The 16,678-nt window shown below is 52.5% G+C and overlaps 1 protein-coding gene across 1 annotated transcript; it reads right to left on the minus strand.

Moving 5' to 3' along the window:
- Positions 1 to 97: 97 nt before the first annotated feature.
- On the minus strand, positions 98 to 13,677 carry ZMYND15 (zinc finger MYND-type containing 15). The gene is made up of 14 exons (XM_081834953.1): positions 13,565 to 13,677; positions 12,050 to 12,388; positions 10,571 to 10,799; positions 9,888 to 10,043; positions 8,814 to 8,974; positions 8,516 to 8,671; positions 7,644 to 7,730; positions 6,715 to 6,831; positions 5,644 to 5,732; positions 4,948 to 5,049; positions 3,233 to 3,362; positions 2,984 to 3,042; positions 1,667 to 1,827; positions 98 to 345 (listed from the first exon to the last, which is right to left on the minus strand). Exons 2-14 carry the CDS (start codon positions 12,384 to 12,386, stop codon positions 162 to 164), a joined length of 1,968 nt encoding a protein of 655 aa, XP_081691079.1. The 5' UTR covers positions 12,387 to 12,388; positions 13,565 to 13,677; the 3' UTR covers positions 98 to 161.
- Positions 13,678 to 16,678: the final 3,001 nt, after the last annotated feature.

The raw sequence follows: 16,678 nt of genomic DNA on the forward strand, positions 1-16,678 counted from the left end.
CAGAGGGAGGTGACCCACAGATCTCTCGAAGGCGCCACCCTTTGTGTGGCCCCCTCACCCAGAGGGCAGTTGTGCCAGAGAGGAAACGGAGGCGCCCTTTGCCCATTCCTGTTTATTATTTTGCCTGCCTTGCCCTCTCCCTTCTGTGCTCCACACCCCTGTCACTTGCGCCGCCGCCCTGCCGCCCGGATCTGCCTCTTCTCCTTGCGCCTGCTCCGGGCTGCCTCGGGGGGGTCAGCGTTCCCGCTGGGTGGCAGGGCCTGGGGCAGAGGGCCGGGGGTCTGCCGGTGGTTGCTGGCCGAGGATGCCTTGTAGATCAGGTGGAAGATGAAGGCGTTGGAGTACCTGGCAGCGAGAGGCGGCAGAGGGGGTGAATGGGAGAGCAGGGCCCTCTCGGTGGCGGCCACACATTTCTGGAATCTTGCGTTGGACTTGCACTGCTTTGGGAGAGGATTAGGCAATTTCATGGACTAGAGGAAGAGGCTATCAACCATTATGAGCCACACTGGTCTCCTCTGCCAGAGGTTATCCTAGAATTTATCACTGAGTTAAAAGGGACTCTGAAGATCAACCAGTCCAACCCCCTCCAATGCAGGAATATGCAGCTGTCCCTTGCGGGAATTGAACGGGCAACCCCTGGCATTATCAGCCCTACGCTCTTAAAGAAGGAGCTACCCAGTTTTGTTGGGAACTGTTAGGAAAGCAGAGAGCTGTTGGGCTCAGATCCCACTTGTGGGCTTCTTCCCTTTGCGGTGCCTTCTTGGCCGCTATGGGGACAGAATGCTGGGCAGGGCGGGTCCCCTGGGCCTGAGGCAAAGGTCCCTCCAGGCACAGAGGCAGTCTATCCAGATTCCTCAGTTCCTGAGGGTGTTTGGCCACTGCAAGGACAGGCTGGTCTGGCCCAGGTGGGCCCACTTGGGCCTGATCCTGACGTTCTTCCTCCCCCTTGAAATCTGTGTGGCTTGAGCCAGCATGGTTACTTGTTAATACTAATATGAATTAGCACAAAGCATAAAAAAGCTTCAAAGGCTTCCTTATCTGGAACTGCGTGTCTTTCTTGGGTTACAGCTCAGTCAGAAACCAATCTCAGGGTCCTGGGTTTGGGCCTCACGTTGGGAAAAGATTCCTGCAATGCAGGGGGTTGGACTAGATGACCCTCCCAGCCCCTTCCAACTCTACGGTTCCATGATTCTGTGAGTCTAGGAATCCGTGCTGTTCATTTCAAAAGGTGCTGTTGGACGGGGGATTTCTAGTCTGCTACCCTAGAGGGTCCGGGGAACTTTCGATGAATGGATGGATGTTGGCAAAGGGTGCAAATTTAGGGGAGTTGCAGAACCAGAGGGTGCGGTTCCTGGAAAGGAGGAGAGAGAACCATAGTTGGAAGGGTCCCCGAAGGGTCATCTAGCCCAACTCCCAGCATTGCTGGAGGGGGGGGGAGTGCCATCAAGATGGAGGCAGAAAGACAAAGGTGGTTGGGAAGCTTTTCCCATGATGGACAAAAACTGACCAGGCCAGGAGTCAGCGGGACATTGGTCAGAGGTTAAGAGGTCGCCCCTTTCCATCGCTTTATGGATTGGGGTCAAGGGCATCCAAAATTGCCTTCTGGGGCAGAGGGGGGGAGGTCAGAAGTGACGGGCTTTGCCAGAACTGCAGCTAGGGTACCCACCAGGGCATGGCGTTGTCGATTCCGGCCTGCCGGAAAGGCGAGCGGAAAGGGTTGATCTGGGCAGGGCTGGCGCTGCCCCCCGTCGCCATGGAGACAGCGGCCTCATCCACGGCACAGCTGTACTCGCTGCATTCGGTGAAGTAGGCCGGCACCCGAAGGGACTGCAAGGTAGAAGAAGAAGAAGAGTTTGGATTTGATATCCCGCTTTATCACTACCCGAAGGAGTCTCAAAGCGGCTCACGTTCTCCTTTCCCTGTGAGTTGAGTGGGGCTGAGAGACTTCAGAGAAGTGGGACTGGCCCAAGGTCACCCAGCAGCTGCAGGTGGAGGAGCGGAGACACGAACCCGGTTCCCAGTTCCCCAGATTACGAGTCCACCGCTCTTCCCCACTACACAACCACTGGAGAGAGGGAGGAAGAGAGAAGTGAGGGGACGAGGACCCGGCAGCTCCATCGCTCAAGAGGGGGGTCTCCCTTGCCTATATAATGGCCTACACTTAGTGCATTTGTGTACTTGGTGCATTTACAGCCTGGCTCCCCCTCCCAGGGGCTGAGGGTGGCGTGGTTCTCCTGCCCTGCCCTGTGAGGTCGGCTAGGCTAAGAGGTGGCGCCTCGAGGTCACACCCAGGGAGCTTCATGGGGGGATTTGAACGCTGGTTTCCGCCTGCAGTCTAACCAGTACACCCTACTGCCTCTGCCATGGCTTCTGCTGCCCCAGGAGATATTTTGTATAGAGCTGTTATGTCGCAGAAAACATGAATGTTCTGTGCTGAGACCAGGAGCTCTCAGACTTCAGTTTTGAAAAAGAATAGGGTGTTTTTGTACGTGTGCCTTCCGTTTCCCAAATAACTCTGCTGATAAACAGCCAGAGCTGACCATTTACTACTCTTTTCTCTGAATCTTCTAAATTCAACTGCATTCCTAATTTGGAATTCTGCGAGATTTTCAATGCCTACATTTCTAGAATCAAAATTCAGCCTGGAAGACAAATGCCTGTGGATTGCCGCCAACCCCGGGGCAGTTATTTCACCAGCTCTGAGGCGGTTACTTGGTGTCAGTTGGTCACAGCATCATAGCAAAGGCCTGATGACATCACAACTGGAGAATTGGGCTCGGGAGACGGGAGACGCCATCACTTCAGAAGCAGAGCAAAGGCATGTCTGACGTCACAACGCTGTGTGCTGAGCCAAAGTACTGTATCCAATGGCCGTGATGTCAAGAGATGATGTCACAGCGATGTCATTCCACAGGATGGAGGGAGGAGTTTTGAGGGGGAGACCCCTTTTCTAAGCACTGCGTGATGAGTGGGCTCGGCTTACCTGAAGTCGCGGCAGAGAACTCCGCCAAGTCTCCTTGAGGGCAAATCCAGAGTTGAACCCTGGACAAAAGGGGTGTGTTAACATGGGGAACTCTCTACATCAGATAGAGACAGCCTCCTCACCCCATTCTTCAGCTGGAATCTTTCTTACCCCCGCCCCCACCATTCTCTGGCCAAGCGGCCCAGCCCATCCCTGCACCCCCCTCCCCCTTTCCCCCCCTCTCCTGGCCCCTTCCCCCTTGACTCTCACCAATGACCAGGTCCGGTTTGGGCGCCTGCAGGAGGTGGTAGGGGCGGGCGCTGAACCCAAACTGCAGTTCACGCCGCCCCCCTTTGCATCTGGGGGCCAGGCCAGGCCGGACAGAGACGCCTTGCTCCTCCTGGAAGGGGGGGAAGAGGAGGGGATTCACAAAGTGCTTCTGTCTGATCGAGGGAGCCCCTAATTCAGTGCAGAGTTAGCCACTGGAACTCCCTTCCACAGGAGGCAGCAGTGCCCACCAACTGGGATGGTTTTCCATGAGGATGCGGCAAATCCATGGAGGAGGAGAGGGCTATCAATGGGCTCCTGGCCGCAATGGCTCTGCTCTGCCTCCGCGGTCAGAGGCAGCAGGGCTTCTGAATGCCACATGCTGGAAACCACAGGAAGGGAAATCCTGGCCTTGCGTTAAAATCCTGGTTGTGGGTTTGCCATGGGCAACCCAGCCGTTCTTGTTGCTGTTACAGGAGGCAATTGGTCACCTGCTATGAGAACAGGGATGTTGGACTAGCTGGGCCCCCTTTGGCTTGATCCAGCGGCCAGGTTTTTCTGAGCTTCTTTAGTGAACCCCAACTCTGCTTCCCATAAAAAGTGGGAAAGAAAACCCAGCAGAGGCAACAGATGGCTGCTAAGAACAACCAGGAGGAAGTGAATAGAGAGAAGCTCCATGGACACCCAATGAAGCTGAATGTGGGAAGATTTAGGTAAGATGAAAGAAGGACCTTATTTATTGGAGCTTTTAATACAGGGTGGCAAATATGATGCCTACAGTAGCTACTTTAGATGAATTCAAATCTCCAATGCCTGATGAGCTGCATTTAAGGGTAATAAAGGAGCTCGAGGGTGTAATTTCAGAGCCTATGATCTTTGAGAATTCTTGGAGAACAGGTGAGGTTTCCTACAGACCTGAGGCGGGCAAATGTTGTCTCCATCTTCAAAAAAGGGGGGGGGGAATAAGTCCCTACCAGTGAACTTGACATAGAACAGATAATCCAACAGTCTGTGAACACTTAGAAAACAATGCTGTGATTACTAAGACCCAGGAGGGGTTTATCAAAAACAAGTCAGGCCTCCCTGTGAGAAGCCAAGTTACAGGGAACCAGACAGAGGGCCTTCTCAGTAGTGGCACCCGCCATGTGGAACACCCTCCCATCAGATGTCAAAGGAAGAAACAACTACCAGACTTTTAGAAGGCATCTGAAGGCAGCCCTGTTTAGGGAAGCTTTTAATATCTGAAGGACTATTGCATTTTAATATTTTGTTGGAAGCTGCCCAGAGTGGCTGGGGAAACCGAGCTAGATGGGCAGGGTATAAATAATAAAAAATTGTTTGTTTGTTTGTTTGTTTGTTTATGGAGTTACAAGCCTGATTGATCAGAGGAATACTGTGGGGTTGTTCCATGACAGATCATCACATAAAATAAACTACTACACCTATGATTTGGACTAAAATTGCTGTAATGGATTATCTCACATGTCCAAAGTCCCTGGTGTGAATAAAAAATTCCTATGCCCTACTGTTTTTTATTTGTGCGACTCAAATTGGGACTACCAGACCTAAAAAATTTACGCAATGTGGTCTAAAGTTACTTTGGGAGGGGATGAGGGTCCCTGAAGCTGAAGCCTCCTTGGTGGCATAGTAGATCTGCCCCTGGTGGCCCTCTCCCCCTCCCTCCCCCCCTCCCTCTCCCCCCCCCCAGGCAGACTCACATCCCTCTGAAGGAGAAACTGCTGGCCGTCCAATTGGGGGGGCAGGGCGTCCCCCACAAACAAAAGCTCCAGAGAGACATGGGGCAGCAGCACCGACAACTCCTGCAGGGGGGAAGGGGGGTCAGAAAGGAGAAAATGGATGGGTGTTAGCAGCCTTCCTGTAATTCCGGTTACATATAATTGGTTAAATTCACATTGAAATAGGAATGTCTGTGTACTGAGGAAAGGGGAGTGTCTGTGGATTTTCCATGAAGCTATAGAAAAGCAGGAAGGGCTCTCTGAGCTTTTTGCTGGCTGATTGTTCTTTACTCTCAACCAGTGATGGCCAAACTTGCAGAAAGTCTATGAGAGGTTTCCAATATTTAGTAAATGTTGGCAATGATTTTTCTCAAATTAAACATGTCAATTTTGCCCTCTCGGCTATGTCCAATTATTTTAATAACCGTTCTTTCAGCCTTGGCAACGGTGAGTCTTTCCACTTTTGTGCATCTTAAAAGTCTTGATGCCGTAATCATATATTAGAACAAAGATGCATGATCTTTTTTTCAATTGTGTATCCCTAAGTTTCAATAAGAAATAGATAAAAAGGAATTCCTGCTCAGAGAACCCTTGGGCTTCAAAACCAGCGGTACCAGTTTGCCCAGCTCTCCCTCGACACCCCCTCCCTCGGCCCCGCTGGGGAGACCCTTCACGTACCCAGAAGACCATCAGGACCCCAAATTCTTTGCCTGCCTCTACCACGTGGATCTTGAGAGACTGCTTGTTCAGGATGTTCAGCTCGGGAACTGGGGGAAGAAGAAAAGGAGGGGGGAGACCAGGAGTCACAAAGGACCTTTGGAAAGTGTTTGTTGACTTGAAGAACATCAGAAGAACCTGCTCCATAAAGCCTGTGGCCCATCACCCTCCTCTCACAGGGACCAAACGCCCCCGAGAAATAGAGGATTTTCAATAGGGCCCATTACGGGAAGACCACAAGGAGGACCTGAACTCAAGAGCAGGCCCCCCTTACAACTGGGATTCAGAAGCATCACTGCCTCTGACCTTGTAGGCAGGGCAGAGCTATCCTGGCTAGGAGCCACCGACCACCCTCTCTTCCTCCATGAATTTGTCCCAGACTCTTGTGGGAGGGAGTTCCACAAGTTAACTCTGAGCCGCACAAAGAAGGTTGGGCTGAGAGAGGCAGTGGCTGGCCCCCAAGGTCACCCAGTGGGCTTCCTGGCCAGGTGAGGATTCTGACCTGGAGGATAAGTATTACAAAAGAAACTATGGTTTGCTGTCCCAAATTAATGCTACTGAATATTTTTGATGAGGTCAATGTTGGTATAAAGTCAAAAGAATTGGCCTTATCTACGATCTTGGCAGAACAAACAGCAATTGCAAGTCAGTGGGGAACAGCACCCGAATCTTACAGCTTAGTCGCCGGAACAGAGGTACTATGGAAAGAATCAAACGTAATTTGGTATATCGATGAGGACTAGAACTGGCAGGCACTTTTTGTATGACCTAGAATTCCCTTTACAGCATATATGACAGAACTGCCCATTTCAAGACAAGCCTGGAAGACCTGGAACCAGACCTGATAATGCTGATAATTCTCTTTACTTGTTCCTTTGACTTCTGTGTGGACACACTTATTCCATGCGCCCATTTTACAGCTTTACTTTTCGTCTTTTAATTCCCTCCTCATCTTACACTTGTTCTCTCTCTGTTTCATGTATGTTACAAACCCTGTAGGGAGGCTGGGGGGCTACCCCCCCCCATACTCACAGTGCTGAGGGGCCAGTTGGGTGATGATGTAGTAGGCAGTGAGGGGGTAGCTCAGGAGGACGGCCAGAGGGGCTCCGAGGGGCAGCCCCCGCCACTGGTAATACTCCTTCCAGGACCCTGTGGGGAGGGGGAGGCAGCAGCGAGTCAGAGAAGTGGGCCCGCCCCTTTCCCCAGATAGTAAGGTAAAGGTAAAGGGACCCCTGACCATTAGGACCATTAGCGCCGACTGGGGTTGTGGCGCTCATCTCACTTTACTGGCCGAGGGAGCCGGCGTACAGCTTCCAGGTCATGTGGCCAGCATGACTAAGCCGCTTCTGGTGAACTAGAGCAGCGCACAGAAACGCCATTTACCTTCCCGCCGGAGCTGTACCTATTTATCTACAGTACTTGCACTTTAACATGCTTTCGAACTGCTAGGTTGGCAGCAGCAGGGACCGCAACCGGAGCTCACCCCATCACGGGGATTTGAACCGCTGACCTTCTGATCGGCAAGTCCTAGGCTCTGTGGTTTAACCCACAGCGCCAACTGCATCCCACCCACAATAGTATGATTGCTATTAATCAGATTTAGCCATCGCTCTTTTTTTGTCAGGGCGATTCAAAGCAACTTCCATTATTTTAAGCAAGAAACAGACACATATGGATGTTAAAACCGGCATATAAATCTAAAAGACAATCTTCTTCTTTTAGAAAACCTAGATCAAATCATTTCACCCAGGCAAAAAGGCCATTGATGATTAAAAGCTGAAGGCCTGATCTGAAAGGATTCCCCCACAGCACCCCAGTGCCTATAGATGTGTAAATATGGCACCTGGCAAGCCTCCCTGGAGAAAGCTTGCCGCAAATGGGGAGCCACCATTGAAAAGGCCTTGTTGTACATCAGTTGCAAGATGCAAGCTCTGACTCCCCCCCCCGACCCCCTGTCTCACCAAAGAATGTCCGGGGCATGGGAGGCTCTGGGGGGGCTGGTGGAAGAGCCGTCCCTCCTTCCGGCCGTAGCGCCTCAAAGGGGTTCCCTGGGGGGGGTGAGAAAAAGGCTGGTCAGGGAGGGGAATGTCAAGGTTGTAGGGCAAAGGAGCCGCCCCAGCCTTAGGCAGAGGGAGATGGGGGCAGGAGTGGCACCTCCCAATCATTTGCCTCCCTTGGAGAGAACTGTGGGTGCCATACAGCTGGCTGTGCACCCCACAAGCAAGTGAAATCCCCTCAGCCCCACTCCAGGGGGCCAGGAGGTGCTGCCCCATTGCCCCCGCAGAAGTGAGTTTCGACTGTCGGCCCAGGCAGCTTCGGTGCAAGGAATTGGGGGAAGAGGAGGACAAGGAGAGGCGCCATCTTCTCCTCTGCCCCAGACGGCCCAGCTGTCTTGGACTGGTCCTGAAGAGCCATTGGCCCATCTAGTTCAGCCTCCAGTTCTCACGGTAGATAAATACCCCCATGAATCTAGGAACACAGATAGACTGCTTCTGGGCCTGGAAGCTCCACAGGGCCAAAAGAAGCACCCTGCTGGATCACGCCAATGGCCCACCTAGTGCAATGGGAAAACCACGAGCAGGATCCGAGCACAAGAGCCGCTCTCCCTTCCTGCAGTTTCCAGCAGCGGGCATCCGGAAGCAAGACTGCCTCCGGTGGGAGGGAGTTCCACAGTTCCACAAGCAAGGATTTCACCCAGCTGCTTCGATGCCCACCAGTCCTGCTGTGAAGGAGGCTGGGTAGAGGCTCCTGGCCCCACTTCTGTCCACCCCACCTAGACTCTGTGGCTCTGCATCGCACACACGCCCGACCAACAGGCCCGCTGCCCCCTCACCGCTTTGAAGGAAGGGGATGGGCTTCTCAGGACCCCCCTGGAGCCCCACACCATAGTCGGGTGCCCTGACCAGCATGCTCTCTCCGGCCCAGTAGCCGCGGGTCAGACCCCTGCCAGAGAGGAAGCCCTCTTTGTTGAAGTTCTCGCTGGTCACCTCTGCAAGTGAAACAAGCAGGGAAGATGAGGTGGGGGCTCAGCCTCTCAGGACCCCAGACTCTGCCTCCCCCCCCAGCGCCTGACCCCCTGACCCTAGGCTGTGTCATGAGGGGCCCCTCGCCCTGGCGCCCGGGCTGCCCACCTGCTGTGAAGGTGAAGGGAAGGTTGGCCAGCTCCCGGGTGCGACTCATGTACCCAGCCATGCGCTGGCACCAGAACTGGTGCCCGATGTCCTCAGGGCTGCGGTTCCAGTCCAGCTTGCGGCAGCGCTCAGAGCAGTACAGGACGGCCCTGCAGTGCTGGCTGTGGGGACAGAGAGGGGCTGTTCAGGCCGGGAAGGGGCTGGGGGAGCAGAGAGAGAGAGAGAGAGTCGGAAGGGACCCCCCCCCGAGGGTCATGCAGACCAACCCCTGTGTGGGAATGTTCAGGGATGCAGGAGATGATATATTGTCTGATTATTGCCTTTCCAACTTGTGTTAACAAGTTCCACAATTTAGCAGAGTAACATTCCCCTTTTTAAACTTGCAGCGGATGCATTTGCTCAGGCTTGCTAAAGCCCTTATAATAACTGTTCTGGTATTTACCCCTTATTCTCTCATAAAAGATAAGACACAACACAGTCTTCTATAAAAGTATAAAAAGGTTTACTCACACAACATTCTGTTCACAATAGGATCCCAGAAGGCAGACTTAGCTTAGAAAAGTAACATGCACCTGGAAACTATCTCATAAGGAGACAGTCCCTTTGTCCAAGAGAGCATCTTTGGCTAAGCAGATGTTGCTTCTTTGATGCATGTAGTCTAAGAGAGAGAGATGGCTGCCCTGCCCTGTGCTTTTGTCATTACCTGCACAGGTGAGGCCACACCCACCTCTAGTCACATGCAGAGGAAGTCTGTCCCAGGCCAGAAGGAAACAGGAAGTTTACCTGCTGGCTGGACAAACATTCCTCCCCATGTGTAAACATGTTCACTCTAGGAATGTACTACTTGACTGCTCTTGTGTTTCACATCCTACTCCCCGGCCATGCAGGAATCCCAGCAAAGGGCAACCCGGTAACAACTTCTGCAACGCACCCGCCGGGCTGCCACTGCTTTGCAAAGGTGTGGCAGAGCGAGAGTTGCGGTTTTGCACAAGCGTCTTTGGTGTGTGCCGAAGGGCATGCCTGGATGGAAAGGGGGTGGGGTGGGGAGGGAGCCCTCTCTGGGGTGCTGCTCACCACGCCGTGACTTGTCCCTCGAAGCTGTACCTCTTGCAGACATGGCAGGCCCTCACACGGGTGGTGGGGAACGTGAAGGCCGGCTTGGGGCCCCAGCCGCGCATCGGGCCCTTGCTCATCTTCACCCCCAACCTCGAGAGCAGCGGCTCCAGGGACCTAGAGAGGAGGACACCGGCTGGATCAGGCCCAGTGGCCAAATGCCCTGTGGGACCCGGGACCCAGATAGAGGGCCTCTGGGCCTGGAGGTTCCACAAGAGCACCTGTTCTCCCAGTTGGCCCCATTGGAAGCCTGGGGGCAGGAGGACCTGTGGGCAACAGCAGCAGAACTGGCTGCCCTTCCCCCAGCTATGGGTCACCCCCTTCCCTCTCCGGGGTGGATCTGGCCAAATCTAGCTGGCCCAGGCGCCGCAAGGCAGTTCCAAGGCAGGGCGAAGCGCAGGTAGCCCCATGTTTGTAGGCTCTTTGGGCCTTGGAGGTACACTGCCCCTGAACATGGGGTCTCTGTTGTCAGCTCCTCTCTTGCTACTTCTTTAAAAAAGGTGGGGTGGGGGGCAAATGTATTGCACAACCTATTTTACAACATGCTTATTCTTCTTTTTGTGCCCCCCCCCGACCCTGCCGCCAAAGGAGTAGCCCCTTGGAAGCTGCGTCATGCGCTGCAACCAAGTGCTGCAGCCTCTCACTTGTGCAAGGCCGCGTCTCCCACGGTGAGCAGCTTGGGCCTGCGCGGCTCCCCTGCGCCCAGAGGGCAGATCATGCTGTGGCACAGGAGGGCGACGGCGCGGGGCTCCAGGGGCTGCTCGGCCCCCGTGGCCCCTGCGGAGGACCCCCCCAGCTGGAAGTCAAAGCCCAGGATGCTGCCGTGCTCGTCCGTCACCAGCAGGAGGTGCTCCACGCGCCAGAGCGGCTGGCCTGCAAGAGAACGAAAGAATTATCACTATTATAATTTATACCCCGCCCATCTGGAAGGGGTTCCCCAGCCACGCTGGGCAGCTCCCAACAGAATATTGAAAAAAGAATAAAACATCAAGCATTTTTTAAAAAACTCCCTAAAGAGGGCTGCCTTCAGATGTCTTCTAAAAGTCAGGAAGGTGCTTACTGTATTTCCTTGACATCTGATGGGAGGGCGTTCCACAGGGCAGGTGCCACCACCGAGAAGGCCCTCTGCCAGCTTCCCTGCAACCTCACTTCTTGCAGGGAGGGAACTGCCAGAAGGCCCTCGGAGATGGACCTCCATGTGAGGAGAGCCATTGGCTGGATCCGGCCAACAACCCACCAAGTCCAGCCTCCTGCTATCCCAGTAGCCAAATGCCCCTAAGGACCAAGGAATCAGGATAGACTGTTCCTGGGCCTGAAGGCTCCATGGGAATGTGAGAAGAGCCCTGGATCCGGCCAGTGGCCCACCTGGTCCAACATCCTGTTCTCCCCGTTGCCTGTAGGAAACAGGCAAGCAGGATCTGGCCACGAGAGCAGCTCTTCCCTCCTTTGGCTTCCAGCAACGGGCATTCAGAAGCACCGATTCCCCCTCCCTCTGCGGAGGCAAGTGTGGGAATGTTCAGGGCGGCAGGAGAGGATATCTTGTTTGTCAGTATCCTTCCTAACTTGCGCTAGCCAGTCCCTTTCCTTAGCAGAGTGCCTTCCCCTTCACAGAGCACAACAGAGAGCTGCTTGCAGGCTTGTTTAAGCCTCTCACTATCATACAATCCAGTATTGTCACAACAATCTTATTTAAAGTCAGTAAAAGAAGTTTACTCACATCATCAGTTTACAGTTGGATGCCTGAAGGCAGACATAGGTACAAAGTATGTACATGTGGACCTATCCCATATGATCTTAGCTAAAAGCTGCTCCAACGATGGAGGAAGTCGAAGAGAGAGAGAGAGAGAGTGCTGCGTGTCCTGTCCTTTTGTGTTACCTGGACAGGTAAGGTCACGCCCACCTCTAGTCACATGCAAAGGAAGGGTGTCCCAGCCAGGAGGAAACAGGAAGTTTTTGACTGGCTGAACCAAACACCCCCTTGCCTGTCCACTCTAGGAAAACAAGGAATGTTGTACTTGACTGCTACTTAGGTATCCCATCCCACACAGAGCAGAGCCCTGGCGGCTCTTCCGAGGATGCTGTGGCTACCTGCCCCAAGCCCCGCCCCCTCCGGCGCCCCTCACCTGTCTCAGGTGTGGCCTCCTCCTCATCCTCCTCACCGGCACCCACGAAGGTGATGAAGCGCTCCAGGTCCCCCAGGGCCAGGGCCTCCTCGCTGTAGAAGCGGCCCCCCACCTGCTGCCCCGGGTCGGCCACGGTGAAGGCCAGCGCCCGGTTGGGCAAGGCGTGCAGCACCCAGAGGGCCGGATCCGGGGGCAGGCGCCGGATGGAGCCCTCCTGGCGCTTGCGGCGCTCGCTGCCTCGCCGGCAGGCCGAGTCCAACAAAAAGCGCCGGTACCAGCTGAAGAGCAGCTCAGCAAAGTCCAGGATCTCGGCCCGGTAGCCAGTGACAAACTCCATGCCTGCGGGGAGAGTGGCGGGGCCAGGCCTCCGTCAGCCACCAAGGGAGCCTCTGAGCATGTGCAGAGTGCGTCTCCCTCAACCCCCGACAAACATCTACCTGCCTTGCAGCGGGTTGGAATGGATGGCCTTTTGGAGTCCCACCCAAATTGACAGTTCTAAGCTTCTATGAAACAGGCGATTCCTGGATGGCCGGGGGTTGGACTAGATGACCCACAGGCCCCTTTCAACTCTCAATACTATGATTCCTTGGAGATTTCTAAGGAGAGGTTAATTCCTGCAGGGTGTGTCATTTTAGGGGTGAAACTTAATTTTTGCACTTTTCTTCAGGGAGGGGCCTTAAAAACGGTTTTGGGTGTGAGGAATTTAAATTATTATTTTTGGAACAGGACAACATTTAGTTTGGTAGGTCTGATAAAAAAGCAAACCAGAAAACCAAAGAAAATTTGAAATTGACACGTCATATAAGATATGTATAATATATTAATATGAATACATAGTATAAAACTGCAAGTATCTGCCAGTCATTTCCCATGATTTCTACACAAATTTACACACATTTTATTTACCAAGCAAAAATAAATTATATTATAGGACTCTAACCAAAATATATTTTGGGCTGCCCTCATTTTTGGAATTTGAAAGGTGAAAATCCAACAGGTTGGGCCTGCGAATACTCGAAATAAGATGAAAGTGTAATGAAATTTGGAACCCATTTATACAAAATATACTGGGGGTTTTGTGTTTGTGTGTTTTGATAATAATAATATCTATATATTAGATAACTTTATATGGAATTGTAATTCTTAATTCTTGTATTGATATATTATACCTTCCTTTCTGTGTTCTCACTTTTAATTTTTATTCTATATTATTAATTTTCAGCGCTGTTTAAAATTATTATTATTATTATTAATGAAATGAAATGAAATGAAAGTGCTTCCCCCGCCTCCCTCTGTCCCTGCTTCCCTCGTCCACAAAGGGGGTCGTCTTTGGGGGGAAAGTGGCCTCCATTCAGGTGAGTCCCAACTGTCACCAACAGTCAGGTGAGGTCGTCCCCCCCCCCCGGTCATAGAGAGGGGCTCCCTAGAGGGTAGCTGTGCCCCCACCAGCCCTCCCCACCCCCTGGCATGGGGTCCTGCCCCCCACCTAGGGCCCACCTAGGCCTCCCCACCTACCTGACCGCTTTGGAGGTCAGTCGCTGGATGGGGGGGGGTCCCTCTGTTCCGCTGCAACACCAGAGGAATCTGGAATCCTGGCCAGGCCAACAGACAGAGGGGCGGCCGGCAGCCTCCTCCTCTGATGCCCCCTCGGACACCTGGGTCCCATCGCCACCGTGGGCAGAGGAAAGGGAGCTCCCTGCAGAAGGCCATCGCCGTGGTCCAGCAAGGTCAGGAAAAGATGTCGGGGTGTAAAAAGAGGCAGCGGCGGTGTAGTGGTTAGAGTGTCAGCTAGGACCCAGGGGAGACCAGGGTTTGAATGCCCCAGCCAGCCATGAAGGTTGCTGGGTGTGAGCTCAGGGCAGTGTCTGCCTCCTTCTGCCGGCCTGGCCTGCCTCACAGGGCGGTTGTGGGGATTCCATGAGGACTAGGAGCAAGACCAGGGTTCGAATCCCCACTTGGACAAAAAGGGCACTGGGTGACTTTGTGGGGCAGGCACTGCCGCTCCGCCTAACTGACCTCACAGGGTTGTTGTGGGGCTTCAATGAGGACTAGGATCTGGGAGAGACGGGGGTTCGAATCCCCAACCCAGTGGCTGTAAAGCTTGCTGAAGATGACCTTGTGGGGGGGAGGCGGTCACTGCCTTCTCTTGGCCTGACCTACCTCACAAGGTTGTTGTTGTGGGGATTCCATGAGGAGGGGGAAGGAGAGCCATGTGCCCCACCTGGAGGTTCCTGGAGGGAAAGTTGGGCTGCAAATGCAGAAAATAAATAAATTCCATTCCAAGTGGGCCAAATCCCACTTTTTGAAATCTCAGGCCGGGGTGGGGGCTACACGCTTCCTCTGCAAACCCCTTTGTCCCCCCCCCCAATAATCAGCCTTTTTTAGTCACATCCCCTCCCTCTGGTTAGCCCCTCCTCCAGTCTCTCTTATTTCCGTTTTTTTTTTTCCTCTTTAAAAAAAGGGGGGAGCAACAAGGATCCAGGATGGTTTACGAAAACAAAAAAGATGTGATAAAGCTTAGGGAGAAACGCACAAAATAAATCCTAAATAAACCCCATATTGTCGAGCCTTCACTGCTAGAGCATGTGGGGCAAGAACCCAAAGCGCTGGCATGGAGGGGGCACCTCATTCTGCCTGCCACCCCCAAAGGCCACCCAGGTGCAGAGGGACCTTCAAAGGGCCTTCAAAGGGGTCTTCAAGGGGCCACGGGTGGAGTGCAAGTGGTTGCAATGAAGCAAAGGCCTCCACAGGAGGGCCAGAGGGAAGCCGCTTTGTACCTCCACAGAGAACTGGAGCCTCCGGAGAGGGTCAGGGGAGGGGGAGCCATCTTGCCCCCCCCCCCCCGTTCTGAGTGGAGTGGTGGCCTATTTTCAAGGCCCTGTTCTGAGAGAGACTCTCCCTTCAGCTCCATTATTCTGGGGTGCCAGCGCTGGAGAAAGCATCTCCTGCATGAAGGGCCTGGCTGGCATATGGGATGTAATCCATTGGAGCAGTCAAGTACAACATTCCTTGTTTCCCTAGAGTGGACACAGACAGGGAGATGTTACTCCAACCAGTATAACTGTGGGAATGTTCAGGGTGGCAGGAGAGGATATATTGTTTATTAATATCCTTCCTAATTGTGCTAGCAAGTTCCATTCCCCTTTTTTACATGCATAGCAGATAGCTGGTTGCAGGCTCGTGTGAGCTTCTCACTATTATACAATTCAGTCTGTCTCAGATTGAATTGTATGTTCCTGGTAAGTTCCCTTGAATCCCTCTTAAAAGAATAAAGACGCAGCAATCTTATTCAAAGTCAATAAAAGAACTTTACTCACATCAGTTCACAGTTGGTTTCCTGAAGGCAGACTTAGTTACAAATATGTACATGTGGCTCTACCCCATATTGGAGAATAACCCAGTGCTTCTGCTAGCTAGCAGAGCAGTCCTAGCTAAAGCTGGTCAAACAAAGAAGGAAGTCAAAAAGAGGGAAAGTGCTGCGTGACTCGTCCTTTTGTTACCTGGACAGGTGAGGTCATGCTCACCTCTAGTCACATTCAAAGGAAGGATGCTCCAGCCAGGAGGAACAGGAAGTTTTGACTGGCTGGACCAAACATTCCCCCACATGTCTTCTCTAGCATCACAAGGAATGTTGTACTTGACTGCCTCTCGTGGATCCCATCCCACAATAGCTTCCTTTTCCACCTGGTCTGAAGCATCCTTCCCCTCCATGTGACCAGATAGGTGGGCGTGAAGCTTGCAGACCCAGCGAAAGGTCCAGTCACACAGCCCTCTTTCTCATCTTCTGTTTTAATAATAATAATAATAATTTTTATTTATTTATACCCCGCCCTCCCCAGCCAAGGCTGGGCTCAGGGCGGCTGAGATGGGATGAATCCCCACCTCTCTCTGTAACTGTAACTACAAGCCAAAGCCTGCCTTCAGGGATCATACTGTGAACTGAATGTAAGTAAATTTCTTGTTACTTTTAAGGAAAGACTGCTGTGTCTTTATTTTTTTGAGAGGGATCAAAGGGGACTTACCAGGAATAAATCCAACCTGGGCAAGCCAGACTGGATTCCTTAACGAAAGAGATCCACACGAATCTGCAAATAGCTTCCTGCTGTCTAAGGGGAATGTGCTCTGCTACTTGACTCACTAGGGAGAGTGAGGAAGGATAATATTTAATCTGGTCTGGGACCGTAATAAACTTCATTTCATTTCATATTTAATCAAGATATCCTCTCCTACTATTCACAACGGTCTCACATGGCAGGCAGAAACAACTAGAGGGACCAGGATCCCCCAGAGGGGAGGAAGGAGCGGATATGGTAAAATGTTTAAATGCTGCCATTGAAACTTAAGAAAAGGAAAGGATTTAACGTTTTCTATTTATAGCAGCTGCAGCTTTTCACCCCTATGCATCTGATCCATCTTTTTTTCCATTAATATGCAAAGAATATATTTTTTATAATTTTAAAAAAAGTGAAAATAAGGAGATCTGCCCATGCTGACAGGCCTTCAGGTTCAGCTGATATTGCTCCAGGTTGTGGGGACAGTCTGGATGGCACCTGGGGGACCCCTTCCTAGCCTGTGATCCTGCGTGTGGATGGAATCTGTTAAGAGGAAGCTGCTGAACTAGTCTAAGAA

This window comes from Podarcis erhardii, assembly GCF_964252035.2.
Source record: "Podarcis erhardii genome assembly, chromosome: 13".
NCBI classification, from domain to species: Eukaryota; Metazoa; Chordata; class Lepidosauria; order Squamata; family Lacertidae; genus Podarcis; species Podarcis erhardii.

Bases quoted from the DNA above. Each gene is read 5' to 3' on its own strand.
- ZMYND15 (XM_081834953.1), bottom strand. From the start codon at position 12,386: ATGGAGTTTGTCACTGGCTACCGGGCCGAGATCCTGGACTTTGCTGAG. The intron at 7,731-8,515 runs GTGAGGGGGCAG...CACCCCCCCCAG, and splicing joins CATCCCCTTCCTTCAAAGCG to GGAACCCCTTTGAGGCGCTA. The intron at 346-1,666 runs GTGGGTACCCTA...TCTCGCTGCCAG, and splicing joins ATCGACAACGCCATGCCCTG to GTACTCCAACGCCTTCATCT.